Raw genomic sequence first — 21,753 nt, forward strand, 5'->3', positions numbered from 1 at the left:
TATTTTTCTCCTCCCAATAGGCTCTCGGCGCAAATGCTGATCAGGCTGTGGCTTTCTTGATTTTGGGGAGAACCTTCTCCGAGGAAGAGAGGGAGGAGCTTGGTAGGGGGAGGAAACTACAAATCGGGACACTTTTTTTTTCCCACTGCATTTCCTCCTCTCCCTCTGGCTGCTCGGAAAGAAGAGAGAAAAAGAAGAGAGAGAGAGAGAAAAAAAATACTTGGCTCAGAAATGCTGTCCGCTGCCGCCGCCGCTGCCTAAGCCAGCAATGCAAGATTAGATCTTTAAATGCAGCAATACACCGCCTGAAAGCCGACCATCCTGCACAACGAGCAGACATTTCTCCGTGCGCCAGGGCAGCCTCAAATATACATATGTATCTGTGACTCTTTCTTCGTCCCTACTCATTCCCATCAATCTCAGCACCCGAATACGAGTAACTAAAGGATTCCACTTTCTGATCTGCCTGGAGACACACCTCCTGAAGCCCTCCCCCACTCGATTTGAAGAGTATTTCTGTAGGCTGCCGGAGGGAGTGGATTTTGCAGCGCCTAGCGGGAGTGAGGAAAACCCACCAATTCTTCAGCTCATTATCATCGCTTCCAGACTCGATTTCCTTTTTATCGCCAGCCTCCATCACGCAAGTTTGAACCTCCTGAAGTCCAGGCGGGAGAGACAAAGCCTTGGGCTTGCCCTCAGCCGCAGGGAGTCGCCGCCTTGCTCCGAGCTGCTGCAGCTTCGCTGCGCGGCTGCATCTCTCCCAGTACGAATGCTGTAGATCAACAGGTTCGGGGAACTTGAGCGGAATCAGGAGAGACTGCCTGGTGCCGCAGCCCGGGTGCGGAGGGAAGGAAGGACTCTCAGACTCGCGGCTCGCTCCGAGCTCTTACGCTCCGCCCCGGTTCCAGACTGGCGCGCACCCACAAGCTAGCACCTCCAGTCCGGCTGCTCCCGTTCCCACCCCACCGGTCGGGGATGTACCTTTCCATCTGTTGCTGCTTTCTTTTGTGGGCCCCTGCCCTGACACTCAAAAACCTCAACTACTCAGTGCCAGAGGAGCAAGGGGCCGGCACGGTGATAGGCAACATCGGCAAGGATGCCAGACTGCAGCCCGGGCTTCCGCCGGCTGAGCGCGGCAGCGGCAGCGGGAGGAGCAAGTCCGGCAGCTACCGGGTGCTGGAGAACTCCGCACCGCATCTGCTGGACGTGGACGCCGACAGCGGGCTCCTCTACACCAAACAGCGCATCGACCGTGAGTCCTTATGCCGCCACAATGCCAAGTGCCAGCTATCCCTAGAGGTGTTCGCTAACGACAAAGAGATTTGCATGATCAAGGTAGAGATCCAGGACATCAACGACAACGCTCCCTCTTTCCCTTCGGATCAGATAGAAATGGACATCTCAGAGAACGCGGCACCCGGCACCCGCTTCCCCCTTACGAGCGCACACGACCCAGACGCTGGCGAGAACGGACTCCGCACCTATCTGCTCACCCGCGATGATCATGGCCTCTTTGCACTGGACGTCAAGTCCCGCGGCGACGGCACCAAGTTCCCAGAGCTGGTCATCCAAAAGGCGTTGGACCGCGAGCTGCAGAACCACCACACTCTGGTGCTGACAGCCCTGGATGGCGGTGAGCCTCCACGCTCCGCCACCGTGCAGATCAATGTGAAGGTGATCGATTCCAATGACAACAGTCCAGTCTTCGAGGCTCCATCATACTTGGTGGAGCTGCCCGAGAACGCTCCACTAGGTACCGTGGTCATTGATCTGAACGCCACCGATGCTGATGAAGGTCCCAACGGAGAAGTCCTTTACTCCTTCAGCAGCTATGTGCCCGACCGCGTGCGGGAGCTCTTCTCCATTGATCCTAAAACTGGCCTGATTCGCGTTAAGGGCAACCTGGACTATGAGGAGAACGGCATGTTGGAGATCGACGTGCAGGCCAGAGACCTAGGACCTAACCCCATCCCAGCCCACTGCAAGGTCACAGTCAAGCTTATCGACCGCAACGATAACGCGCCGTCCATTGGTTTCGTCTCCGTGCGCCAGGGGGCGCTGAGTGAGGCCGCCCCGCCTGGCACAGTCATCGCCCTAGTTCGGGTCACTGACCGGGACTCAGGCAAGAATGGGCAGCTTCAGTGTCGGGTTCTAGGTGGAGGAGGAACTGGAGGAGGAGGTGGCCTCGGGGGTCCCGGTTCCGTCCCCTTCAAGCTTGAAGAGAACTATGATAACTTCTACACCGTGGTGACTGACCGTCCGCTGGACCGAGAGACACAAGACGAGTACAATGTGACAATTGTGGCCCGGGACGGGGGCTCCCCTCCACTCAACTCCACCAAGTCGTTCGCTGTCAAGATTCTGGATGAGAATGACAACCCGCCTCGGTTCACCAAAGGACTGTACGTGCTCCAAGTCCATGAGAACAACATCCCAGGAGAATACCTCGGGTCAGTGCTCGCCCAGGATCCCGACCTGGGCCAAAATGGGACAGTGTCATACTCCATTCTCCCCTCACACATCGGTGACGTGTCCATTTACACCTATGTGTCCGTGAACCCCACTAACGGGGCCATCTATGCCCTGCGCTCCTTTAACTATGAACAGACGAAGGCTTTTGAATTCAAGGTGCTGGCTAAGGACTCGGGGGCGCCAGCGCACTTGGAGAGCAACGCCACGGTGAGGGTGACAGTGTTAGACGTGAATGACAACGCTCCAGTGATTGTGCTTCCCACTCTACAGAACGACACAGCCGAGCTGCAGGTCCCGCGCAACGCTGGCCTGGGGTACCTGGTAAGCACCGTGCGCGCCCTGGACAGCGACTTTGGAGAGAGCGGGCGCCTCACCTATGAGATCGTGGATGGCAACGATGACCACCTGTTTGAGATCGATCCGTCCAGCGGCGAGATCCGCACGCTGCACCCCTTCTGGGAGGATGTGACCCCCGTGGTGGAGCTTGTGGTGAAGGTGACCGATCATGGCAAGCCCACCCTGTCCGCCGTGGCCAAACTTATCATTCGCTCAGTGAGCGGTTCCCTGCCTGAAGGGGTACCGCGAGTGAATGGTGAGCAGCACCACTGGGACATGTCGCTGCCTCTCATAGTGACACTGAGCACGATTTCTATCATCCTCCTAGCGGCCATGATCACCATCGCTGTCAAGTGTAAACGGGAAAACAAGGAGATTCGCACTTACAACTGCCGCATCGCTGAGTACAGCCACCCTCAGCTTGGCGGGGGGAAGGGCAAGAAGAAGAAAATCAACAAAAACGATATCATGCTGGTGCAGAGCGAGGTGGAGGAGAGGAACGCCATGAACGTCATGAATGTGGTGAGCAGTCCCTCCCTGGCCACCTCCCCTATGTACTTCGACTACCAAACCCGCCTGCCCCTCAGCTCGCCCCGGTCAGAGGTGATGTATCTTAAGCCAGCCTCCAACAACCTGACTGTCCCGCAGGGGCACGCAGGCTGCCACACCAGCTTCACCGGACAAGGGACTAATTCGAGCGAGACCCCTGCCACTCGGATGTCCATAATTCAGGTAGGAGACTTTTAGAGTAAAGGGGACTTCACATAAAAGCTCTTGCTGGTGCTGTCCTGAGACCTTTGGATAAGGGAAACCCAGATGGCCAGCAACAATGTGTGTGTGTCGGGGGGTGGAGGTGGGGAATAGTTAACTGAAGATGGTTCACATCTTTGACCCTGTGTGCACACCATTTCCTATTCAGAATCCCTCCCGTGTAAATAGCTAAAACACATGCCACACCTCTGTTGCATTTTTAAAATTTATTTTTACACATTTTGAAGTGATAACAATAGTCAATATTTAAACTTTATTCTATCTGCAGAACTATATTTCTTTCCATAACAGGATTCCCAGAGTAGAACCAAAAGGGAAAAAGTTAATTTCCTTTAATGAGTTTTATTCCATTAAAACATTTTATGTTGATATGAAATTTATCATATTGGAGCTAACTTCTTTAGGGATGAAATAGTCACCAGGTCAGTACTCAAAAGCTGTGAATCAATTCGAACCAAGTTTTACCCTCTGATTCTTATATTTTGAAAGTGTTCTAGGCACTTATTCTAGGCACCATTTATTCCTTAACTAAACTTTCACCTGAAGCTTTGGAAGTGTGACTCACATTCTAATATGCTTTGTGCAAGTTAGGCACAGTGACCAGAAAAAAAAATCTTTGAAAAGAATTTCATTAGTTTCAGGTTTTCCTGTGAGCTTCATGTAGTCACTAAGGGATGAAACGTCTACCCGATGTGTCATAAGGTCATGTTTTATGCTATTGATGGCAGGGAATTAAATTGCAGTGAATCCCACATGATTTGTTTTTTGAACAGGATATATTTTGGTATCTACACATATTATCAAACATAAGGTGAAAACAAAACCATTGTCCAAAGCACAGACATTGATTCTTCAAATATGACCCTGCTGTGATGATCCAGTCACCTTCTTGTTCTTTTATTCATTACTGTTATGTCACAGAAAAAATATAATTCGTGGTTATCATAATATTTAGAACACATGTTGTTACAAATTCCTCTGAATGAGCAGGCATTGAAGTTTGCAGCTGAACATAATCAAAATTGACACTTGAGTGGGGAGTTTAGTTTAAAGTAAATGAAAAGTCATTGCCCATATTATTATGCTTTGACAAGCATGTCTCAGTGAAGTTACTATTGTTCAGATGGAGTGTTGAAGACCCATAGGCCTGCTAATATAAACCACCCATGTCCTAATGCTAAGCAGAAAACATTTTCTACTGCAGCATAGTGTCCATGTGAACAAGGCTCGTCAAGTACAATGTGATTTACTATTAAAGTATAAATTCCATTTTTAGGGTACTCACTGTATATGAGTAATCATGTAATCATGGATTTAAAGTTTATATGAAACATGAAAGAAATTCTCAGCTATAAAAACTTGGCTTCTAAGAAATGTCTTCCTGTACTTGTGTGAAACTGGTATTTAAGAACACTAATATCTCTACAGAGGGAATAATGATTAAACCTTTGTTTATAGATGTGATGTAGTTATTTTGGAATTACAGATATTTTGTATACCTGTCCTATATTTATGCGACTGATAAGGTTGTCACAAAAGACTAACACTTAATCATCTACTTTAAGGGTTGTGAGTTGAATTTTCATCTAGTTTATAGCATTAAAAAATTATAAAAATAAGTTGGTGCAGTAAAATTCTCAACACGTCTATCTTCTTGGACTAGTGAACAGCATTCTTGAATAAAATACCCAAAACTTTGGAAAGATGTGATGCTTATACTATGTTAGCTGTATTGCCATTGAAGCTGGTCATTGGTGGTAAATCATAGTGGTGAGTCCTCACTAATAGTGAAACCCAAGCCAAGAAAAATCACGGACTACCCCAAATTCCCATAGTTCAAGCAGTAAGTCAAAGAGTATTCTTTTATGTCAAAATATGTAACCCATTCCACTGAAGTACAAAATGGACTTTGGTTTAAGTTTGTAATTTTACCAAAGTGTCTCAATTCCCTATGTTACTTCTGTCTTTAAAATTTCTCAACCTAAACAGCTAACAGTTTTCCCTCATCTTCTTTCAGTCCTTTAAAAGATGAGATATAGAATCCAATAAGTTAATGTCCTGGGAAATGTACCATATTTCTCTGATATTTATTATAAAAACCATAATAAATTAGCCAGTTGCTGCCCCTGTTCTCTTTCTCTCAACAATTGGGCTGCAACACACATTGTGCTCAAGTGGAATGAAGGAAGTCTGTAGGAATTCTATAATCTTATATCAAACTCATTTGTCAGCATTTGCATCCTTCGGCCTACAATGTAAATGTGCTACTAATTTCATGTCTCTTTCTTAAAGTAGACTTGTATTCCCCAAATCCAATAGGATCAACAGCTAGTAGCTCTGGTTTATCTTTATTTTTTCAGTATCTTGCATAGTGTTTTGAAAGTACATAGTATATCTTTATAAATGGGTTAAACAAATTTACATAATTATGTTGTTAATACCCATGTACAATAAGGAGATATGAAATATAGAAACTTTGGGGCTGTATGGCTCACATTACAGCTAAAGTTAAAAGTGGGAGTGTTTGGATCGCAGGGCCCAAGGGGTTCATGCTTCAAGTTTTTGTTTCATCTCAGATATATATATATATATATATATATATATATATATATATATATATATATTCATAGATTTGTGAAAAGAAATTTTATTTTTATTAAAACCTGTGAGTCAGGCTATAAAATGTTTAGACAATAGATGTGTGACTGGTATATCTATAATTGCACAGGAATTATACTACTACTTCGAAATTACAATGTGATATTTTATTTATTTTAAGGTATAGATGTTGTATTGAAGAATAGTAACAGATTTTGAAGAGGGTTCTTCACATGGAGACATTTTCATGTGTATTATTTTGTGTGGTGATGTAAAATAGAACATAAATGTAGAAGTCTTTACTCATTCTGAAGAATAACTGTTAATTATGGCTTTGTAAGAGCAAGTTCACACTTGTAATATAAGTAGGGAAGGGAAGGCAGGTCAGTCAGCACCTCAGAGTCATTCTTGGTTAAAAAGAGTGGCCAGCCTGAGATACATGAGCCCCTGTCTCAAGAAAACAAAGCAAAACCACAAATTAAGTTAAATCTCAGGCAACTTCTCAACAGGTGTTCTCCATGAATCCTCATTGAGAAGACATATTGGGAAGCCCTGATGATAGGGCTTCCTGATTATCTTTTGTTTATTTTTTAAAATATCTGTATTCGCCCGCAGTTCTGATGAAAAGCACTAAAATTCTTCTTAAATATGTTCATAAGGTTTATAACATAAACTTGCCAAATATAGGTTAAGCATGTTGTTTTAAATATAAATCAAGTAAATAAGGTTGTAGCAAGTGCCTGGAGCAAAAGACACCCATGAGAGTGAGATTGGACTGTAAAGGAGTTAAGCTATCATGCACAAAGAGTTAAGTGAATTTTAGAAAAGGTGGAAGCTGAAAGCCTTTAACAACGGTGTTATCCACAATGTGTCTTTATTCTCATTTTTCTAACACTGGAGTTTCTTGACTCTAGATATCTGTTCAGATGAGTTCCCAAGACCTCAAATGATCGTTCATAGTTTATACTCGTATAAATTAATTTCAGCAACAGATGCAGAGTATCAATATGCTTTAGAGTCACTCACTGCACGTTGTGGAGGTATTTTGGTACATGTTTTATGCTAAGAAGATGCCACGCGATTAGTCTCATGCACTCATCCTCCTTCACAAAATCCTTACTCACGAGGATTCTGTTGAATTGATCAGGAAAGGGATGATGCTATGGCACTTTGCGCTTTCCTTTCCATTTTTTTTTTTTAATTTCCTCAAAGAGCATTCAAAACATAGGAGGGTTAATTTCTACTTTAGTGTAATGAGTATACACTATCAAACTTTTATTTTATTATGGATTAAAATTATTTGACAGTCAACATTCTAACTGAGAATTGAGAGTTTGAAATTTCTCTGGAGGAGATTATACATTTATTTTTAAGGTTCCAAATTTATTCTTAGTGTGCCTATTAAAATACAAATATTATTGTGAGTTAAATGTGCTTTTGTGGGGATTACCTCCAATGCAACCTTGTGAGCATTTCTGTATTTGACTACAAAGGAAAAAATACTATAAACCTAGAACTCACATAATTTTATTTTTAGTATAGCTGACAAACAAGCTCTTCATGAATTACAAACTGTACCCACTAGCCTCTCTGAAATTGAATAAAATTTCCAAAATAACAGCCAGGTGTTTCTTGATCATCCTCACATTGATACAAAAATTCTTTAGGCTTGTGCATTATAGAAACAATACATTTTTTAAAATTTTACTTCACCTGTATTGGAGAGTTATATTATTTCAATACAAAGAGTGATGTATTCATTCACATCAAGGATTTTGAAACTATATTCTCAGCATCTTTTCTTATAAAAAATTACATGTTATCAGAGGGGGGAAAAGTGCCCTAAAATTCTTACCTCAACTTCTTAAACTTAGTTATAAAATAGTTTATATTCCTTAAAACAAAAAATTGCCACTGCTTACATTGTTCATTCACAGACAGTTATGTCTGGAAAGTCAGTGTTATAATAGATTTGTATCATTCACATCTTTATAGTGCCTAGAAATAGCTCTATATGTGAATTTAAAATAATTACTCCTAAAATAACCCCCAACTGTCATCTCAGTTAAAAAGTTACGGTGTTTACATATTTAATGAGAAGACATCCAATATTTGGGGGTGAATGTTTAGTGCTGTTCTTAAGTGCAGTATCTTACTGTAGTATGAGACATCACTATTGTCAGGAATGAGATCTCAAATTTCACACCATGAGTGCTGCTCATGTAATATAGTGTAACAGGGAAGCATACAGAAGCATAGGTGTATAAGCTAAGAAAAATATCTTAAGATTTCTAAAATAGAATTTTCTTAATAGAAATTGACTTGCATTCAGTAAAGCTGACTCTGCCTATGCTTATTAGAATATAAAGAAATAAACTTTTTGAAAAATGTAGCTATATCTTTACCTATGTTTATATTTTTCTGTGAATATTTTCAGTACCAAATATGTACGTAAACATACAAGCACAAACATCCCATTTTACAAATTTCAATTCAAAGCAAGTCATTTGTTAAAGAAAAACATATTTTCCTTTGAAAATATATTAAACATTGTAATGTAGACCTTACATGGATTAAGGAAAATAAAAACAAATGTTAAGCAAATGTTTGGTGCTTTGGGGACTGGTGGGATGGCTGGAAACATTAAAAACATATGGTGTAAGGTTGATGATGAAAGAATCAGGAGGAAGAAGTTTCTACAGCTGGGCTCAGGCCTGTGAGGAAATGAAACTTAACTCCCTGATGCAGAGAAGTCTTGCAATACACTCAATAGTGGGTACATTCTTACAAATGCACTCACTAATTACTATATTAGTCATTGCTCTAGAATGTATTCCCCTAGGTAATACGTCTGTTTAATAAATCCCACAGGGCATTACCTTAAAGTCATATTTTAGTAAAGCATCAGTGAAGTGATTTCTTTGGATTAAATTCCTTCAACCAATGATGTATAATTGTGAGAGAATAGCTTACAGTTCATTTTTTACTTATCATTTTGAAGATAGAATGACTTCTGCCACCCACTTACAAGACACTTTCAAAGTTCATCAGACCTACACTAATCTATTGTCAACCTACTTTAGTAAAGGAGACTTTGACATGAATTCCCTTCAATGGCAGCATACAGTATTTTACAGCAACCGCTAGCTTTGACAGTGATGTATTGCTATCCTTTGGTCTCTGGAAATAAATCATCTATAATAAAGAAGTCCTTAATGGCATCAACATTCTCGCTGTGACTAAGCAGAAATATGCTCCTGCTTCATTGCTACTGCAGAGGAATCAGTTCAGTATGTTTAAGGTGTAGTATAAAGGGAAAACTCGTAGCAATATATAAATGCAAGTTGTGGTTTTACAGGAGGCATGTTTCACTTACATATATTCTGATGGACGATGAAATTGGTTTTTGGGCAGTGCTTGAGAGAGTCTGTTGATATCCATGTGACACAGAATTATTGGTCTGTTCTGGTCATAGTGACATTCTGATTATTGGTATATATAGGCCTTGAACTGGATCTATTCCAGGCAGTTTTATTGTAGTGAAATGGTTCTTATGGTTCATTAAGCATCTAGCATAACTATGCTGAATACAACTGGCAAGATTGCATATATTTATTCAAAAAGTAAGCAGTTAAACAGTATAATTATGGGAAAATGAATCATGACAATAAAAGACTATTTAAATTAACAAGCTTTGTGATGAAATGATAAATACAGGTTGGAGAAATGAAACTTTATATGTAATCAATCTACATAAATATACTTTAGTTTGATTAGAGGAATAGAATATATTAAAATACTTAAATAATATTAGAAATGCATTTTATTCAAGCATTTTAAAATATTTTGATATCCATGTTATCTTATTTTCTTTATATTCAAATTCAATGAAGTATTCATATCAACCATATTAATGTTATATGAAATTGACATGGTAAAGATAATATAATTTCAAAGATCCTACTTTGTTCTAAAATATACTTTGCCTAAGCAACATTTAATTCTTTTTAAATTTGTAATGTGTTTATTGATTTTTAATTACTGAAACACATTAAAGGGACCATTTAAATGACAATTTCTTGTTTACCTCCTTTATCAGCTAAAAGCAGTCTTTGTAGGGTTTAAAAGCCAAAGCTGTTAAAAGGAACTTCAAGTTTGACAATATACATTTATAAATTTTTGGCGGCTATTTACTGCTATTTGCAAACACGATTTATGCTTATAAATTATGTTATACATATATAGATGCTAACTTTACATTCAGAAATGTCCCTGTGCTATTCTAGAGACTTTAACACTTAGAGAAAATTGAACCTGAGAACTGACTGAATAACCCAAATCCTCTTAATAATTATGATGTTTTATACATACTTCTTTCATTTTATATTCTTATAATAGCCTAAAACATAGCTTATATAAAACATAAAACATGCATCTATAGTATTTCTTAATAATCTCTCAATAATCATATGAATGCATAACATTTTAGTATCTTCTAGTGAAATTCAACTCAATTTAAAGTTTGATTGTGTCCTAAATTTTGCTTTTTTGTATACATGTACAAAATGGAAACATACTGTTATTTTACATTTAAAAGGATTCTGGGATTAAAAGGATTACAAGTTTTCTTATTCTTATAATCCAAATCTAGATTATGTTGTAAGCAAATTCCTAAATTTACTTTTCCATGGTAAATATTCTCACTCATTTTCAAGTCTTGACACTATAGGTTTATCAACCTTTAAGATATATCTTTGTTGTTTAACTAGTAGTTCTCAATATAAATACCTTTGCTAGAGCTCTTTACTTTTCAAATAGCTTCTTTTATTACCCTACACTAAGATTATTGTATGATTGAATATTCTGCATGTGTTTTTTTTTCTGCAGTAGAAAAGGTGGATGTAGAGTTGAGCTTCTTACAGAAAAAAAAATGTAGCTACGTGACACAGTGTTTTTTATTTCAGTATATAACATAAGATAACAAGAAGAAATTAGAATATTTAAGAAAACAGTTGTCTATCAATTTATCAGTAGTTTACTAAAAATATGTATGTACTTTCACTTCCTTGTATTGGAAGAGAAGTGAACTAGCTTTTATTAAAGGAGTTATGGTCTAGCTCAAGCCTGACATTACTTAATGGTTCATGTTTTCATGACTATTAATCACTCAAATCTTCAGACAACTTTTTAAATGGGCTGCTTTGATTTTTATAGTTAAATTGTGAAAAATAGAATAAAATATGATCTAAATTTTAGTGATTTTTTTCTTGAGCCTCTCTTCCTTTGAACATACTGTCATTGCTTTCTAGTTTATTTTGCAGTTTTTCATGTATTTCAGGAAAGTTTGCCTAAGATAAGAAATTTGTACCAACAACAAACATAAGAGGAATCATAACTCACCTGAAAAATGAGAAATCAACTCTGAATCTTTATTATCATTTTCATTGTAGCTGATTGAATGATTGCAAAGAAAGTCATCACCACATAGTGTCAAGCCAAAATATTTGGGTGTTTGCTTTATTATTATTTGAGTCTTTATAAAGCTTTAAGTTGTAATAACAACTGCCACCATTTTTTGTAAACTGTCTTCATATTGTAATCTGACCTTATTTCAAAAATCTGTGATTAGAAGACTTTTGTGAAAGAATTCAAGTTTGGAATAGATAGATAGATAGATAGATAGATAGATAGATAGATAGATAGATAGATATTTTACTTCATATAGGAAATGTGAAATTCCTCTGTAATTAGAGAAAACAGTCAAATTATTCTATGGAATTAACTCAGAGTAATATCAACATTATGTACATTATGTAGTAATACTACTACATAATATGTAGCTATTACTCTGAGTTAATTGCATAGAATAATTGAGATTGTTGAGAACAGATATATATGAAAACAGCAAACTGTTCAGTATCAATTCATAGGCTGATGTAAACATCTCTAACCTTGCACTTTTATGACACTACATCATGGCTAGTAATTATTAGCTGTGTTTAAGTCTTGACCTTCAGTAGAAAACTATTATTTTTTCCTAGATGATAACAAGTTTGGAAAGAAGACAACAATCCTTTTAAACAAACCAACACTCAGTATAATTTTTAAAAGTTATTACCTGAGGCCTGTTCTGAGATGTCGTCCTGATTCCAAATGTCTAAGTAGTGGAAAACAAAAAACTGTGAGGAATACATTTAATATTTTTTTCTTCTGATTTTGAGCAATAGACTTTTCATATTTTTTTTTATATAATGAAGACTATTACACAGTAATTTGGGTTAGAATGCATGCCCAGTTCCCCATCTCAAAACCCAATTTGTTACCACCTGTGGCTATTTCTATTAAAAAAAAAAGAGACATAATTACTATGAGTCTCAGCAGTCTTAGAGTAAATTTTTGCAATTACAATACCTCCCTTGGGCAGATGTGTGAAAATGGTAGATTAATTCCTGCCAGGATTTTTCTCTTCCTTGTGCGTTTTTAGGTTTGGTGTCTCATTCTTATTAGAATGAGTGTTTGCTCTGGGTAAAGGTTATGTCAGTGTTTCTGTAGTAAATCTCCAGAAATAAAGATCCACAAATCAGCCATTAAATTTTACCGTAGGCAAAAAACTGACATGTAACAACTCACCGAAGGAGTAGATACTATTTTCCATTACTGTCCTCTGTGGCCTGAGTTAAGTTTGAAGTAAAACAGTAAGAATATTAGGCTGCCTTGAGAAACAGGACAAAAGCGTATCTAAGTGAGTAGAAGCTGTAGAAATAATTTTACCTTGTGCTTGGTTCCAAAGCTACCTGAAGCCTAAGCTTTTAAAGAATGGAAAATATAAATAATAGGACTCGAGAATTAACAGCTTCTCCTTCCTGTCCATTTATTTTCTGTTGAGTGGTGGTGCTGCATAAATGCTGTTCTTGATGAACAGCTAATCGATCTACACACAGTTAGTAGTTTCTTTCAATTCTTTCAAATTTCAGCAGTGTTAAACATCTGGAGGACTGTTTCAGCTATATAATATTAAGATTCAGTTAGTCTAGGTAGAATACTTAAAGATAGGTACCACATCTCTACTTTTATAGTTTATCCTGGGTATGTTTTAAATAAGAGCAGTAAGAATTCCTGTGTTTTTGCTGATACGTTGCAAGTTCATAGAGAAAAGTATGTGTTCAAGGATTGCAGTTTTTATTAGCATCAAGCTTTCTCAGTATTGCTCATACTATATATAGTTTACATACATACACATACATATGTATGTAGCATTCAAAGAGACAGTGGTGTTGATTGTCATTTATTTAAATACTTTTTATTTTTACTGTGATTTACACAGCATTACAATTACGTCACTCAGTTGTTATATAAATTTTCTAAAGCTGTCTCACCCATTTCTAAGAAATTAATATTTTGCCACAATCATTTTGATTATATTTTGAGGCACTTACATGAAAATACTTCCTTGAATAATTTTTAATAAGATGAAATATCGGTTAAACCATAAATATGTATTTCTATTTGTTGAGGTATAGTTTTAAGGCTTACTTCATTTGTGTATGCTATTGGTCATGTGATAATATTGATAGAAAATTTCATTGCCATTATCAAATATATAAAAAATAAAATCACACAGTTTTTCACAAAATTCAGAATCTGTTTTGACTCTGTAGGTGCTAATGTAATTTTTCTGTCTATACTAAAATAAGCATTTTGATGGATATAATGCTATCTATTTTCCTACTGTTATTTAACTTATTGTCACAACCTAAGGTATCTGATTCGTAATCATTAATCCAATGAATGAATAGTAAAATACTGTTAAAATTAAATCAAATTGTTGATCTTTATGCTACTTTAAAACTTAGACTCATCTGAGATCTATCTGTAAGGCTCATTCATATCTAAAGATAAAGGGGCTTAACAGAATAAAAGTTGCAAGAATATATAATTTTCAAATAATATTAAACATTTATTGAGGGATGAGAAGTATTTTGAAGGTAGAATAGTTTTGTACTATGCAAGGTCCTGGGTGCCACCCCTAAGAATGAAGAAAAAATGTCATGTATATTTACTTAACCAGAGCATGTAGGCTATAAAATAAAAAAATAATATAATAAGGAGCATAAATTATAATTTTTAATGGTTTATAATTTATTTACATTTTATGCAGTACACACACACACACATACACACACACACTTCCTGAAAGATTAAATTCAATAGTATTAAATACCGCATGAGATGAGTCTACAGATAGTGAGCTCTCATTGCTGACAGTTATGTCCCTACTCATAATAAACATTGTGATTCAAGTCTATCTATTTCTTCATATTTTCACATTGGTGTTTTGGAAGAAAGGCACATGACAGCTGAATGCAGAGGATGCAGATAAGGTAGATGTGGTAGCTCCCAAGATGGCAGCTTTCTTTGAAGGACATTGAAGTAGGTGTTCTATAAAACACTACTGACCTGGGCCTACTATGAACTGTCCATGTGTTATTCATTTCTCTCCTCTATGTCTTCTCCTTGAGACATTTTACATATATGTGTACGGTCTTTTAAAAAGACTATTACCAAAGCATTTTTATATCTTCAAATTCTGAATGATGTTAAGAGCCTTGAAATTTTTGCAAGAACACAAGTTTTCAAGCATTTGTGAATCATTTCACAAGACCTATAATTTAAATTTTTTCATCTACTTAACAGTGAAAACTTTTTTGAAATGTTTGAAGTGTAACTTTTAAAATTCTTATGAGTAGCACGCCTGTGATCTTATTACTTGGAAGACATAGGCAAACAGAACACAAGATGTAGGCTAAGTTGAATTACATAATCAGACTTTGTCTTAAGAAGCCAATGTTTGGACATGTCCTTCAATGGTACAGCAGATTCCTACTGTGTCCAAAGCCTGGATTTCAATTCCTACCACCATGAAAAAAGTAGACAATAATGTGATAGGTGTAAAGAAACATTGCTTTGACCTTATCCTGAACTCTCAAAAACACTTTCATCTTTGCCATGTTGATCTTTTTTTTCTGTGACTTTCCAGTGGAAATTATGTGTAAATATATATATTAAAGTTCCTTATATATTTATACCTGAAGGAATGCTTTCTACTTAAAATTCAAAAATATGTGGTGACAAAACTTGGTGGTATTTATTGGCAAATTAGCTGAATTATGCTTATATCTAGGATTGACATAGTTGGCTTTTCAGTGTGGAGATAAATATGAAGTGATTGCATCAAATAGTTTCATGTATATAGTTTTGAAATTACAGTTAAAGAGACAAGAAAATTTGCATTATTAGTTAAAATAAACAATTTCTCCAATTCTTTTAAATTCCAGAAATAAGTATATATTTTAAAAATAAAAACGTTTTATTTTATTTTATTATGAAAGAAATAAAAAGGAAGCTACAATACGAGTCCGTTTCATTCTTCTGGCAGGAATCTACACTAAAAGATACAGTGAAGACACTCCCTCTCACCTGCCACATCCTAAAAATTAAAAGGTTTCATTCAATTTTGGTTTTTAGTAAGCGTTCTGTTTAAAGCTATGCATCTTGCAAACAGATCGGTGTATTTAATTATCATGTAACAAAAGGAAGTTCATTTTAAATTTAGTCAAACATTCCTTATGTTTTTTACTTGAAATTTCCCTTTGAGTTTTAGTATGCCTAAGTTTGGTGTTTATGTTAAATATTTATCATGCTACTGCAGAAGTGAAATTTCCAAGAAGATATCCATTATTGAGGGATATTGTAGTCTGGGTTTAGAACTGAAGGATGGAGTATGACACGCTGAGAGTATGGGAGAAGGAAAGGACCACTGGTTCGCTGTCCCTCTGGAAATAAGCTGGTTTGGGAAGTGGAGTATCATTTCACTTGGTTAATTGCAATAACCCATCATCTTGTTAGGAAATTAAGGTACAATCAACATGGTGCAGGAAAGCATTGCACATCCAATCTTTAGCTTCCATTTCACTCATCTCCTCTCAGGAAATGTCATTAGAAATTTGAGCCCATGACCTTTAGCTTTCATTTTTGACAACAGAGCCAACGCTGGTGTTTTCATATAAGATAATTTGGTGAGTGCTCTACTCTACACATTTCTAATCTAATTATTCTTTAAAAAAAAAAACTAAACTAAAGTCAACCTTAATGGGCTGATGTGTAGTTGACAAAGAGTCAGCACAGTTGTTCAATCTTGAGTCTGGTGAAAAGTAGCTGATTCTCTACATCATTAAAGTTTCTATAAACTAGGAGCACTGCCCGAGTTGTGACTGCTACTTTATGACAGGCCTCTGCTTCTCATTAATTATTCTCAGCCTCCATGGCATCCCAAATTTATGCTTAAAATATCTAACTATATTAAAATTGCATGCCAAAGTCCATGAAAATGAATGGAGTACCTATTTTGTAGTTCAGGTTTTTGTGAGTGTTTTACACACCTTTGTCACTTTTTGTCAACATACATGATAGGAGAGAAACATTTTAGAATATTTTTGTATGTTCACTTAGAAGAGAGGAGCATGATAAAAAAATATATGTGCCTAGCATAAGAAGTGAATTATGCAAATTGATGAAGATTTCTTGTCAACATCCATGCACTCCTCTGCTCAGTGAAGTTCATGTATCTTGGAAAAGACTCATGATTAGACAGGTGTTTCTTCAAGCCCATGAGATCACATTTCTGAAATATTTATATAGTGGCTAGCCAGATGTACACAGTTTAACCTTGTAATCCTATTTCACAGCTTTTCTAAACACTTAGAAACTTGTTAAGTTAGAGGCTGATTGTTTTGGCAGGCTATTCCAATTAATAGGATTCAGATATTCCTTATTTACAAGCCTGTGCTGTTAATATAATCCAGTATATTAAATCACAAGGAAACGGGGGATTCTATCCAAGGGCTAATTGACATGGAAGCTTTTTCTAAAGCTTTTTAATTTGGATTTTATTGACTGCATAATATCAAGAAAACACAGTACAAATGAAAGATATAAATGTTTGGATGCCATGCTACTACCATTTTAGTGTGAAGTAGTTATTGCTCACATATCTTGTGCTCCTATCATAATCTTGATATAAGCCACATAAGACTAGGCATCTGCTCTTTAAAATATTCCTCTCAGCGTCCTCTCAATTGCAAAGCTTACTGTCATTTGACATGTGGAAGTATTTTAAATGCACTCATCTGGGTTTTTTAAATGAATAGAGGCAATGCAGAGTAATGTAATAATGTGTCATGATTTTCATTATGCTTATTTATTGGTTCTGCAATAATGGAAAACAAGCTTATTGTTATGCTTTTAGCTTGAGCTATTATGCACTGTGGTACTCATGCTCCATTTTGTGTTTGTGCTATTCTGTCCCCTCAAGAAAATGTGTATCAGGATTCTTGAACTTAATTAGATTACACAATGAGCTTCAATTTTTTTGGATTTTCTATATTAAATGTACAGTGCTTATAAACTGATTATACTTGAAACAACACATGCACTTGCAGGGAGAGGAAAACCTTATTTTTCAATCTGTAAATGGCAAGCTAAAATCTCTATTTTGAAGAAAAGTAAGGCAAAAGTAGGCTATCGAGAATATAAATTTGGCATTTTACTTCTTTTAGGGAAAATTATATAAACTGTGTTGTGAATTTTCCCCTAAAGATGTCTAATATACTTCTAAGAAACTAAAAAACTAAACAAATAAACAAACAAACAAACAAAAAAGAATCATTGATTTCTAAACACATTGAGAACTGTGAAGTGGGCATGAGACATACATTTATAACATTTAAGGGTCTAGCTTTTTGTAGCATGATACATCTACTGTGCTGAGAATTTCTGCTTCCAGAGCTACATAGCTCAGACTGTTACTAGCAGTCCCGCATGCTTAGATTTCAGCTACTCTGTCATTGGACTTGGTTCTATAATCATCCTCAAGGAGTGAACCTCCTACAAGTGATTCCAGGACTGTGTCCTTCTTCTCTGCCCAGGATTTGATTGAGTTTTGTGAAAGTTTCCTTTCCAAAGTAAGTTTCTTTAGGGAACAAAAGTTACCTGTCACAAAGCCCTGATATGCAAACTCCATGAAATAATTTTCCATTGTTGGCAGTTTTCAGTTTCCAAGTTTCTTTCTTTAAAAACAATTGACTAAACCCCTTCAACCAAATTTCATGTGAAAATCATACTGTAAAAATTATACTTAAAACACAGTACCAAAACTGTACTTTAGATATCATGAGGACTCCTGACATAATTGTTGACTGAAAATAGAACATGTTTCATTTATATTTTAATTACCTATAATTTACCAATCAGACATGGTCATTGCTAATCTTTCATTGTATAAACCTACAATTTATTTTCAATTACAAAAATCCAAATGACTCAAGTATAAGCAGATTATAATTTTTATATATTTTATTGATTCTGCTTGTTTTGAATTGGTATTTTCCCTGCTGAGAGATTAATATGTTCATTATTGAGATACAGTACCAATCTTTGCTGGGATAAAAACATGTATAGCTATTTCTCCAAATACATAAAATATGAAGAAGTTTTAGGCCTTACTTTTGACCAATGCAAGGATTTAGGGAAGGTATTAATTTCTAATTTGATCATTTATATATTTATAAATTGTTTTTTTAATACATGATCTGAACACATTATATTAAACTGTGTTTCTCTTACAGCGTTGAATATTGCACAGACATCTTTCACTGTTGATAATGCAGTTTAATGTTGTCTCTAAATGGGAAAATTCTGGATCAGTCAATGGGTATAATTTGTTTCATCAGTTACTCTCCATAGACAGATTGTTTACAATGAAGGTCTATTTCCATGATTCTTGTGTTAAAAGAAAGACACAGTTCCTCAGGTCAGCCATAAGTGCTTTCTTGCTTTTTATTTACGCTTCTGTTTTCTTGTAGAATATGTCATTTTTTATTCCTATGGTAGATATAGCATTTGAAATTAAATATGATCACACATATTGTATAACACATGTTTAATATTAACTAGATACTAAATAAATATTTACACATAATATTCTGCTTATTCTTCAAAATGACAAAACATTTTGGAGCAGCTAAACCTCAAGAAAGTAATATGTACACATTATTAATTTATATAAAAACTGATTTTCCAGTTTCCAAATCCTAGCACCATATAAGAAAGAATCAATAATATATATCATATAAGAATTTTATTTCAGAACATTTATGATGACTGAATTAATTTTACTAAAATAATTTATTGCATTTCAAGTTGTCATTTTACATTCTCTAAGTTATGTTTTGCACTTTGTTTTGGTTTTAGATAGACACCTTAAGAAATTGCTTTTTTTTTTTTTTAGAATACAGTGTTAAATTTGGATTCTAGATATTTTCTGTTTCTAAAATTAACAAATTAAATTTTGAAGTGAAAGGATGTATGTTTTCTTTATACACTATTTTTTTCCTTTTTAAACAGGGAAGTATAGTGAGTCTTCAGTTCATGACATGTAAAAATAATTATAAAACAATTAATATCATAAATATTTGTACAGGAGCTAGAAAATTGCTCAGTGTGTAAAATGCTGACTGCAAAGCCTGTGGACTGAGTTCAGATCTCTAGTACCCAGGAAGTATACCAAGTGTGACATTTAATGCATACCTGAAATTTGAGTGCTATTCAGACTGACACGGAATTCTGTTAGTGATTGCTCCCCAGTTAAATCTAGCTGAATCATGGAGCTCCAGGTTCAGTGAATGAACTTCTCTGGAAATATAAAGTTGAGAATTATTGAGGAAGACATTTAGGTTAGCAGTTTGGCATCAACCCACAGACTTACACACACTTGCACAAACATAAGTATACACATTCACTCAAAAATGAAATTTAAAAATAAATACAAATGCATATAATTGCAATGGAATTCATCCATACCCATTCCCTTACATATAAATTGAAGTCTGAAGGTTTTACCTACATGTATACAGGAAGTTCATTTGATATAACATTCATTGTTCTTATTCTACTTACTATACTATGTTGAAAAGCATATTTGATGAAAATACCACACAGTGTGGGTAGTTGGTGCTATAAAGTATTATTCCTTAGTTCCTGTACCTCAGATCAATTCAGGAAAATTCTTTACATCATCTACATGCTGTACACTGAACATTTGTCAGGACCCATGTAGAACATAGGGCCTTGGTTTCTTTCTTTAGCTTAACCTTGTATAGTAGAACTATTTCCAAATTTAAAGACTCCATAAGCAGTCTGTGCCTCTTATATTAATTAATCACAGGATTTTTATGATTCTTTTATTCTTAACCAAACTGTCTCATACATATTCACATTTTTATTTATGCTTATTCGAAGCATTCACCTGAGGAGCAAAGCCATTGGATACCGTGTAGCCTGGCGCTGGAAAAGAATGAATACTTGATTAACAAGTACTACTTGAATAAGACTCGTAAGTCCATAAGATACAAATAACAAGGAGAAATATGAATGAATGAAATACAATAGCAAGCGCAGCACACATAAAAGTCACATGTGTCACGTATGACATGAGTAGAAATTTTGACTCAAAATAAATTTGATTCATATTGTTTGTAGTCCACAGATACTAATTTTCCCTTTCAAAAAAATAATAATGATCATGCTCCTATTGGCCCCTTAGGTGAAGTTAGAGGGAAATATTGGACTGGGACAGATTGCCTTACAGTAGTATGATCGCCTTGTCAAGCAGGGAAGGTAGCACAGCATCAAAATAACACTTCACGGATATGAGACACTGAGTTCTTTGAAGTACCAGAGCTGAGAGCAGTGTCACTGGGGGAAAAATTACGAAAACTCAGTTACTTACTCTTATCCTAAGAGTTCTCCAGAGGAATTTGTAATATACTTCAGGAAGCCGCATGTGTGTCTAAGTGCATTTCATTTTCAGGTGTTCCCAGGGCGGTACTGTTTGTGCAGTTTTAAGTACTTTGGAATTGAACATAAACATGCTACAAATCACCTAACACTGGGCTCCACTTTAAAAAATATGAGCAGTTTTTTATTTCATTCAAGTGCTTTTCAAATGTACACACTATGATCAATGTGCTACAGAGAAAAAAAAGTGACTTATTTTTGTTTTTCTAGGCTATAACCTAATTAAAAATAGTTCAAATAAAAGCATTTCTTACCAGTACAGAAAGAAATGGTAAATGTTTTACCATTTCTTGTCGTGAAACATTGAGATATATCTAAGAGATGTTTTCCTCTAAAGGTTAGATGATTAATACTTTTAGGGTATGTGATTAATAAAGTCTCCCTCTAATAACTCTCAGTTCTGGGCCTGAAACACAAAGGTAGCTATGTGTATATTAGAAATGTGTATGTGTATATTAGAAATATTGAAAGGGCAAGATTAAAATAAAATTTTCTTTTAAGTATGAAAAGAACCATAGGCCAAAGACTTATGTAAGGCAGTAATGACTCAGCAGTGTTGAGGTTTTTGTTTGTTTGTTTGTTTTTAGTTATGTGTGTGTGAAGAACGTATGCCATATCAGTTCCAAACAGTTTCCCAAAAAAGTGAAAATAGATGCTTACAAT

General features: G+C 36.1%; 1 protein-coding gene across 1 annotated transcript in view; it reads left to right on the top strand.

Annotated features, from left to right (window-relative positions):
* Positions 1–975: 975 nt before the first annotated feature.
* Positions 976–21,753, top strand: part of Pcdh17 (protocadherin 17) — an 89,019-nt gene continuing 68,241 nt past the window's right edge. Inside the window, exon 1 of the mRNA XM_028758335.1 lies at positions 976–3,540. Coding sequence (XP_028614168.1) covers positions 976–3,540 — 2,565 coding nt within the window. The remainder of the gene's footprint in view (positions 3,541–21,753) is intronic.

The sequence above is a fragment of the Grammomys surdaster genome, unplaced genomic scaffold, assembly GCF_004785775.1.
Source record: "Grammomys surdaster isolate TR1022 unplaced genomic scaffold, NIH_TR_1.0 126189, whole genome shotgun sequence".
In the NCBI taxonomy this organism is placed as follows: Eukaryota; Metazoa; Chordata; class Mammalia; order Rodentia; family Muridae; genus Grammomys; species Grammomys surdaster.